Genomic DNA, 9,888 nt, shown 5'->3' on the forward strand with positions numbered 1-9,888 from the left:
CTTAATATGCAAAAATGTCCGAAAGTGGCTCTCTGAGGAGAAATATCCGGATGCAATGAGAGGAAAATTATCAGTTTTTGTTGGCAAACAAGCGACTATCCTGTGTATTAAAATTAAGTGGATAAATCAGGACTCGCCCTCATACGATATATGGAACTAAAAAGTGTTATAGATGGAGTAAATGGCATTAAGGCGCAAAAAAAAACTGCTAATCAACAAAGAGATGGGACATTGTGATGGACCTATTTAATGCAATGACCCAAAAATATTCTAACACACTTCCCTCATGCTATAAGCGAGAGCAGCTGGGAAATGTGTTCAGAGAAAGATAGCAAACACAGCCAATTTTAGAATGGTACGTCTGCTGCAGAGATGCATGAAGCTGAAACCTGTTTGTTGATATGTGCGATAACTGTTACCTTCTTTCTCTCTTTCAGGGACTTTGCCTACGTGGCGAGAGACAAAAACACGCGGGTGCTGAAGTGCCACGTGTTCCGATGTGATACCCCCGCCGCAGCCATCGCAACAAGTCTCCACGAAATCTGCTCCAAGGTGGGTGTCATTACGGTCCCCTGCCTCCGCATGGATGAGCTGATCTGCCGCTCTGAAACGAGCTATCAGGCTTTAATCAGAAGAAGAGAAGAGAGAGAGAAAATGTTTAAGGGCTGATGCAGTTTTTTCCTGAGCTACTTTTCAAGGTTGAATCTTGGATGCTACTCCTACATGCATGTTGTATAAAAACCAGCAGAAAAACACAGAGGCAGTGCCCTGACAAGGTTTCTCTTATCTTTTTCTGGGGAGCCGAGGAGAGAGATAGAGGATGTTTTAGGAGCTTTTATAGTCGGAGGAGATAAGATTCAGGTTACAGAGCTCATGCAGTATTTCTTAAAAACAGTTTCCAGTGTGTGTGTGTGTGTGTGTGTGAGAGAGAGAGAGAGAGAGAGAGAGAGAGAGAGAGAGAGAGAGGAGGTGTTTTAACTCTTTCAATGGCAAGAAAGCCTAATGCACCTCCAGGACTCACAGGTGACAGCAGGAGCAACTGTCCTCTCCGCTTCATGTCTTTGCACTCTGCTTGAATGAAAATGAAATAAATTTAAACACAGAGGAACAATAAACTGACTTCATTGATTTGTAAGAATAAAATTAGCAGCCAATAAAGTCTTACTAAAATAAGGAACTGTTGAATTTTCAGCATTTGGCAAATTCGTTTGACTTCTAATTCAATTGCTTGCTAAAGGTTAAATGGTCCGGGAGCAAAGCGATGGTAATTGGGACAGAAAAACGCACTCTTGGAGCCCGGCAGCCATGAATTCATTAAGGCTGGGTGTTTAGTATTATCTGCACACAGGGATTCCTCCTGCACTTCTCAAACTACAATTTTCTCCTTTCCTCTCAGGGTCTAAAGCCCTGACAGCTTCCAGCAGAACCGCTTCTTTCAGAACAATGTTATCCTCGCTCTTTTTGTGCATCTTGATGGCCACAAGCTCAGACTTTTTCAAATTCAGACAGTTTGAAAACACCCCTTTTCAATTTAAAATGAGGTGGAGAACAGACGTGCAGGAGAGAATGTTACACTTGTTTACCTGACATTGTGTAGCTGTTGTCTCCCGGGGCTTTGAGGGTTATGTTGTCCAAGCTCAGCATAGATTCACTCTGCTTCTTACTCTGAGGGTAAATGACCTGATTCTGCCTGAGCATTGCTCCTTACAGTCTCATTGTGACACCGTTCAGTTTGGAGTCATTTAAGATTCTAGCTCTAAGTTCTGCATTCTCTCATATCACGTAACTTGTTAGGACCAAACTGTGGCCAAACATGAGTCTGGACTTAATTTTGGTTGGTCTTAAAGTTGTATTCCTTTGCTGTCCGTGTTTATAAGTTTCAATCAGTGATGTATTTTTTCAGTTCTGTTCTGGTTTTAGTAAACATGGAAGACATTTCAGTCCGGTCTACAGTATTGAAATATTTGTCTCTTAATTGTCGTGCATCAGTCATTTTAAAGTTGTACTGTGATACCTCCATATTTTTGTGTACAGTTACCATAGTTACAGGTGTATTTTTTCCTATCACAAGCAAAGTAAGTGTAATAATTAATCTATAGGAAGATTCCATCAATCTCCATCCATCCATCATTTATACTGCTTATCCTGTTCAGGGTCGTAGGAGGGCTGGAGCCGATCCCAGCTGTCATTGGGCGAGAGGCGGGGTACTCGCCAGTCAATCACAGGGCTGACACACACAGACAGACAACCTTTCACGCTCACACTCACACCTACGGGCATCTAAGAGTCACCAATTAACCTAAAAAGCATGTCTTTGGACTGTGGGAGGAACCCACGCATGCACGGGGAGAACATGCAAACTCCATACAGAAGGCCCACTTCGTCTGCACCATGGTTCAATCTAGGAACCTTAAACCTGGCTAAAAAATGTTACATGTTAGACTTCATTCTTGACATTTTGACTGCAAACAGAAACAAATCTCAGTCCTTCATTCTCCTGTCTCCTGCCTGCTCCTTATTCTCTCCTGGGATTTAGAAGGTTGACCACTACCATCAATCTATTGGCTCTTTGTTTCCCTCATATAGCGACATGAAAGATCATCTCAAAGTAACATTAATGAAACATTATACATATATGCACAGCACGGCCTCTGTATAAATAAATGTAGGTGTGCTGGCCTGCATTTCTCCTATAGTTGGTCCCTGGTGAATTGTCGCTGCTCGTTGTCTTATTCCCAGAAGACTGTGGAGGAATTTATAAAATACAGTAGATGTGTTTCTTCCAAGAACATCTTTTATAATTTTCCTGAAAGACACCAAACTTTACTGAATAATAGATGCTTCTTTTTAATGGTGGTGCAGATATTGTGGAGATATTTTGGGCAGATATTGTTTTATGAATCAGGAGAGAAGTTTGTCGGATTTTTTTATGGGATTTTTTTGTGTCACTTTTCAATATGTATGAAAAGTGCAGTGGTCAACGTCAGTCAGGAAAACCAATGCTATGAAAAAAATATTTTACCACCAGCCAATGTACACTGCAGCATCACGGTGATATATATATAAAATATGAAGACCCTGGACATTTACAGCCACACACACACACACACATGCGCGCGCAGGCTTCTGTACACCAAGAGAAAGCAGTTTGTCCTCAGGTCAGCAGTGACCTTGTAAAGGATGAACTACCTGAAACTACAGATCTTCTCCCTCAGAGGGACGTTGACCCATTTAGAGAGGAAGGTTTTTCTCTTAATTTCACATCCCCTACCTCTAACTGGAGGAGAGTGTGTATGTGTGTGTGTGTGACCATGACTCTTCACACCACCTGTGTTAAACATAGTAGTATTTTTTTCTTTTCTCTGCAGCAGAGAAACTTGGCGACCCGAGTCTTGCAGCTGCGCAGAGTGCTGATCGGGCTTCCTTTGTGTGAGTGAGAGTGTGTGTGTGTGTGTGTGCGCGCATACGTCGCATGTTCCCCTGTGAGCGGAGATGCAGACTCACCTCAGACTTTGATTAATGACACCTACAATTAATCAAGTATCTGTAGCAGGAAGGGTGCAGCAGCTCGGTGCAGGGGCCATGCAGACTGTGAGACTCTGCAGCAGAGTTACACTTGAATAAGGCTGCAAAGAAGCACGCTTCTGTGACTTGTTGTGTCTTTACCTCGCTTTACCTCTTCTTCTCTCACCCGTCTTGTCTTCTATTTCTTCCTCCTTTCTTCTCTTATTTGGTCCAATCCTGCTTGTGTTTTATTCTCCCCTCCCCTTCATTTTTTCATCTGTTCTCGTCTAGATTATGGCTGAAAGGAAAAGTGCCAAGGCTGCAGCTGGCAGCTCCTCCCAGACCGGCTCCGATGTACCCCTACAAGGTACACACACTCACACACACACTTCATTTTCTTTGATTCTTGTTCTTTTGTAGTTTCCTCATGAGAGAATTGGATGTGTCAGCAGCGTGCCGTCTTCCCCGCTGCGATTTCTTGTCTCACATTACAGCGTTGCTCATCTGAAACCATGTGTATGTTTTATTTTTTTAAATGACCTTATCGCCCCAGGAGTGACTGTGAACATTCTCTAATAGAAAAGATAGCCGTGTTTGGTTCACTCACACTCAGATAACGCTGACTCCAGAACAACTCCTCGCTCCACAATCTCTGAGCTTTATCCTCCCAGCGCCAATTCTGCGCACCACTTCCCATTCCGCTAAATCCCACCGCTTGTTCCTCTCAGTCCCAAGTAATTATAACGAAGAAAGAGAAAAGGCGCCAGCACAATTCATCCTCCGCTGTAACCTCAGCTGGTGTGTGTATCTGCTGAGCGTAGGGGGAAAGACGCTCCGACATCAGAATATAAAAGAACTATATTGGTGCTTCACTTACAGAGGCAGTCGACCTCATTAAAACCCAATTAGTGTTTCTTTGAGGCGAGGCCTGGTGCTCCACAGCCCCCATCCCAACCCCGGGATCAAAGAGTCGATTGGTGAAACATCTTTCACATCTTTCAGAGCCGTAACAGGCTTGAACTCGTAGTATTTGAACAGTCAGTGAGAGGTGTTGTTGGGTGGAAAAGAGTCTCTGTTGTAGTCTGGATTATATCTCTTCAGTGTACATGGGGCTGCACAATCCTGTGTTGGGACACATTTTAGGAGATTAGCACCAAATGATTTGGGATGAGTGCCAGCAGCAGGATAATGGCCCTGCTGTGCACATCGGATACGGCCTGTCTGAGCTCTGCTTTAAATATGTAATTAATGAATGAAAAAAAAAAAAACCCAAAGTCGTAATTCACACAACCACTGTTTCGGAGATTTAGCAGCCAACACTAAATGTGTGAGATATTAGGGACGTTTTAATGGAGCACATTGATGAGGTGAGTCCAGGCAAAAGCCATTATCCCTGATTGATTTCCCTCATTGAGTCCATACCGATCACATGGAGATGAGCTCATGATGAATTGTTAATCTTTGGAATTCAGTAATTAGGGTTTGTAAAGTGCAAAATGAGCATTGAACTTCAAATGAGGAAGTCTGTGGGCTGCTTTATCTTTTTATCTAATAGTTTAACTTAACACCCACTGAAAAAACTTGTGTTTGCTAACATACGGTGGTTTAACTTCCCACCTTGCTGGAGAGATGTGCAGGTGTTCTGAAGGACATCACACAGTGGGCGGGGTTACAGCTGTAATAGAGCCTTGCCTGGGTCAAGACCAATGACTGTATATAAAGATGGACAACGCGTCTCCATCAACTCTCATTAGTCAAACTTAAAGCCAAAATAGCCCCTGTGATAGGCGCTGCCATCTTGCGCTGGTTGCGTTATTTGGAGCCAGAGCTGTGCACTAGAGATCGATGGGTGGAGCCGCCGTGGCCACTTCCATTTCTGGATTTAGGCACTTAATTTACTTACTGAAAAAAGCAGCAAGGATCCCGCACAGAACAGCTTCTTTGTGTTGGTCTGAAGCAGACATTCACAGATATGGAAACTTTAATGACTGTAGTGATTGTTTTAGTTATGTTTCCTCTCGCCAATCCTCCTCTACTCTGCTAATCCGGAACTGAACAGAGCTGTCAATCATCCTTTTGACAGCATCAAATAACAAGTAACTTGTAAGAAAAATGAACACTTGGTTGTAAATCAGCATGATAAGAACTAACTATGATGACAGAAACCATGTTTGAGAAACATTTATTTGATGTGTATTTAGATTTTATAGTTTGACTCATGTCCCATCTGTTAACATGGAGGAGGCGGGCTTTATGACCTATACTGCAGCCAGTCAGCAGGGGGCGCTCGGAATGTTTTGGCTTCACTTTTAGGGAGCTGTCATGTCGTCGATCTTTTTATACAGTCTATGATCAAGACCTTTAAATCCACCAAATTGTGACATGAAACACATTTCTTCTGTTTAAAAGTAATCTACCACTGATCACCATGCGGGGACGAACAAGTAGCCCAACAGGGCCAATATGGGGGACGAATGCTCTGGAAATTTATACTGAAAACAAGGAGGAGTAATAACAACAATGGCAGCCGCAATAGACAAGAGTTGCTACTTTTACAGAGGCAATTTGGAATTAAACTGGGTGATGCATTTCATTATTCAACGTTTCATTCAAATCAAAGTATTTTCAGGCTTTTTTTATGTATTAGAGGGTCGACAGTTCTGAGACACAAGAAATGAGAACAAAGTTCCCAGGAGTGCACTTGAACCAGCAGCACACAGTAAATAATTCATGAGGGGGATTCTTCATTTGTGCCCTTTTAAGTATAGATAATTCATATTATTTTGTCTTTTTTCGAACACGCTTTAAACTGTATAATTAAACACTAAACCATTTGAAATTTACCCTCTCAGAACTCATCTCTAGCCTCTGTAGTTAATTGCGTGGTGTGTTAATAGCTGTCAACGTCTGAAATGCCGGTGACTAACACCTGTGATCATAACAATTAACCGCGTCAGCTAGTCGTTCCTCCCTACAGGCCGTTGCGTAAACAGGCACAGCTGGGTTTTCATGCAGAAGAAAACCCTGCATGCTCTGTATGTGAAAATATGTTTCATGCCCTAATCATGTCACAGCATCCTAAAATATTCAAATATTCAACAGTGTTTGTTTATCCCTCTACTTTAAGCCAATTATCATGTGTAGACTTCTCTTTTGAAACTTTGCATCAGATGTTGTTGTGATAAAATCCCCTGCAGGCAATCTGTGCGTGTGTGTTTGTGAGCTAATGTGTGTGCGTGTGTGTTTCTCTCTGCAGAGTTTCCCATGCCAAAGACTGAGCTGGTGCAGAAGTTTCATGTTCTGTATCTGGGCATGACGTCTGTGTCTCGTCCCATAGGTAAACCCAAACTAATGCTGAAACCTGTACACACATCATGATACATTCTGCATCCTGTAATCATTTCTGTCACACGCTGTCTCACTGCTCAGACACTCCTGTGTTTTGTCCTCAGGTATGGACATCATAAATGGGGCCATAGAGAGCCTGCTGACCTCCACAGGCAAAGAGGACTGGACTCCTGTCATACTGAGTATAGCTGACACCACTCTGGCTGTCATCAAAGAAAAGGCAAGGGACTTTGTGTTTCCGTCCTGAGGAGTAACAGATAAATAAATGATGGGAATGTGCTTTTCATTTAGAGAGGAAGATCTAACAGAGCAGAGTTTAGCACATGTCTGATCCTCCCCTTGGTTTTCTGTGCAGGAGGAGGAAGAGGAGGTGTTGGTGGAGTGTCGTGTCCGCTTCTTGTCCTTCATGGGCGTGGGGCGGGATGTGCACACATTTGCCTTCATAATGGACACTGGGAGCCAGCATTTCCAGTGTCACATTTTCTGGTGCGACCCCAATGCAGGCAGTGTGTCTGAGGCTGTGCAGGCAGCATGTGTGGTAAGTTCATATTTGTGTCATTTGTAATAAAAAGATCAGATTGTGTTTTATTTGTTTGTTGTAACTTAAAAGACATTTTGGAAAACACACTTTTGTTTTGTTGCCAATGGTAGTTGACACTGTTCTGGTCTGTACATTTAATATGAAGCTAATAAGCCTAGCTTAGCATAAAGACTGAAAGCCTTAAGTGTAAAAATTTAACATTGTAGTTACATTTGGTTTTATTTGTCAACTGAGCTGTTGTTACATTCTGACTGAGCTAGAATAATTCTGTTTCCAGTCTATATGCTAAGCTAAACTATGCTAAGCTAAATAGCTGCTGTTAGTAGCTTGATATTACGTCTATATATGAGTGTGTGGTATCAATCTTCTCAGCAGCAAAGCAAATACGTGTAAAAATTACTTTAATGAATGAGCCGCAAACTGTATCACATCCTTTGTTTTCTTCCATTAAACCTGAATAATAAAAACACATCTAACCCTGATCTTTTGTTCTTCAGCTGCGGTATCAGAAGTGTCTGGTGGCACGGCCGCCCTCCCAACGCGCCGGCTCCTCCTCTTCGCCCTCAGCGGACTCGGTGACCCGCCGGGTGACCACCAGCGTGAAACGTGGCGTTCAGTCTCTCATAGACACTCTGAAAACCAAGAAAGGGCCGTCAGAACTCCCCCAGCAATGACCGGCACCAGTGATCACAGCACCACTCGGGCCATCGCCTGGACGCCACTCACGCACTATCGCCACAACAACACGTTATCAGTACCAGCCATGGTAACCAACGATGTACATATATGTTAACAAACACCACCGCAGAGGAAGGGAAGAGGAGCGATCATCCAGTACGCTTGATGATAAAAAAAATAACAAGAAACGTGCTTCAAGAGACGAGGAGGAATGAAAGAGCTGGTGTCACTGTTTGAACTTTGACCTCTGAGCGCTGCTGTGTCCAAGTGGAAACCACCTGCTTGCTTCATTGGTCTGTATTGAATGTGGATTTCTGGGCTGGATGGATTACTTTAAAGGATCAGACTTCTAGTAACAGACTGGTTACTCAATTTTATTTCCTGCTCTGTCCCCTTCTGTAAAAGCAGTAATCAGTAAGAGCTCCCTGACGCCAAGCTACGGGAGCCTTCAAGGACAGAAAGTAAGTGTCATCTTGCTGTCATAGGATTTTGACAGGTGAGGAAGAGAAGAAACCAACACCAGACGGGCAAATCCTGTCATCCCACCAAATGATGTAAAATTGATTTGATTCCTTTAACGTGTGACAGACTCGGAACAGACCAAATCTCCTCAGAGGAACGATGTGATTGTAATAATGAAGTGGATGTAAATGATTGTACGTAGGAAGAGAGAATTTAGGGCACAAGACTTGTAGATACGAGGGACAGATGAGGTGTCGGTGACGGGAAATGAGATGGATGTGGGCTTTGATTTTGCATGTTTTTCTTGATGGGATATGTTTCTTTGATGAGTTGATAAGGGTGTCGGTAATAAGAGAGGTGAACACACAAGAAATAGATGCTCTCAGCACAAGTCATCTCCACTTAACCGTGACTGGATTTACACTGGCACTAACAATCTGGCCCGTTTCCAACCAATACCTGAATAAAAAAAAGGTTAGTCTCTGCACCTTTACAGAATTACAATTAAGGACTCAACCATTTTTACTTTCCATTCCTTGATCGGATGAAATCAGCAAAAGAGCGGTTACTGTTTTTAATGTATTTCAATTAAAGATTGTTGTTGTTTTGCATACATGATTAAAAAAACTGAGCTTCAAAGCTCATGAATGTCACATTGCCTACGTTCAAACTTTACAATTTCCTCAGGAATCTTTTTGCATACATGTGGTAGCAAGAAAGTCCAGATCCAGGCTCTGACTTTGGCAGATGTGAAGCTCTCTCGGGGCTGTATGAGCAGGGGGTGCACAGCAGTGTGTGCCTTGCTCCAGCAGCATGTAAAAGTCAAAATTCGTGCCAGACATAAAGGGTTAATTACATGTTCTCTTCCTCAGTAAATCCAGAAAGACTGCTCCCACTCACAAACGATATATACACACAAACACACAAATACGCACATACAGCAGTAAAAGTTTGCTGTCACTGCTATCAAAACCTTGACACTGCTCCTGTGGCTCGGGGCCAGCACCTGCACTCGACATGAACTCTCTGAACGCAGTCCGATCTGAACGAAAGAGACGCACACACGAAGCAAACGAGAGAGATGCTGTAAACCATTTCAGTTGTGTTCTTCACTTATCTCTTCACCATGTAAATGTAACCTGATGTGTCAATAAATGCATTACCAAAAGAAGAAGTGTGAGCTTCTTTAATATGCGCTTTCATTTTTCAGGTCAGTGGAACCCCATGTAATTGCTATTCATCATGTAGTGACACTGAAACGACATTGGCCCAGCCCTATGAATATATGCAGTTTGATTAGACTCTGACTGTGGCAAGGTTGTTCTCTGTGGCACACAACGACATTGTAATAATGG

The 9,888-nt window shown here is 42.9% G+C and overlaps 1 protein-coding gene across 3 annotated transcripts in view; it reads left to right on the plus strand.

The window, feature by feature from the left end:
- LOC138597967 (amyloid beta precursor protein binding family B member 2) overlaps positions 1-9,695 on the plus strand; it is a 42,398-nt gene extending 32,703 nt beyond the window's left edge. For all 3 annotated transcript variants that reach the window (XM_069669582.1, XM_069669583.1, XM_069669584.1), the window contains 6 exons: positions 438-552; positions 3,796-3,871; positions 6,761-6,841; positions 6,957-7,072; positions 7,208-7,390; positions 7,891-9,695. In XM_069669582.1, coding sequence (XP_069525683.1) covers positions 438-552; positions 3,796-3,871; positions 6,761-6,841; positions 6,957-7,072; positions 7,208-7,390; positions 7,891-8,067 — 748 coding nt within the window. In that variant the 3' untranslated portion in view covers positions 8,068-9,695. The remainder of the gene's footprint in view (positions 1-437; positions 553-3,795; positions 3,872-6,760; positions 6,842-6,956; positions 7,073-7,207; positions 7,391-7,890) is intronic.
- The last annotated feature ends 193 nt before the right edge of the window (positions 9,696-9,888 follow it).

Source organism: Semicossyphus pulcher, unplaced genomic scaffold (genome assembly GCF_022749685.1).
Source record: "Semicossyphus pulcher isolate SPU_LCO1_2020_fin unplaced genomic scaffold, fSemPul1.0.p SCAF_2, whole genome shotgun sequence".
NCBI lineage: Eukaryota > Metazoa > Chordata > Actinopteri > Labriformes > Labridae > Semicossyphus > Semicossyphus pulcher.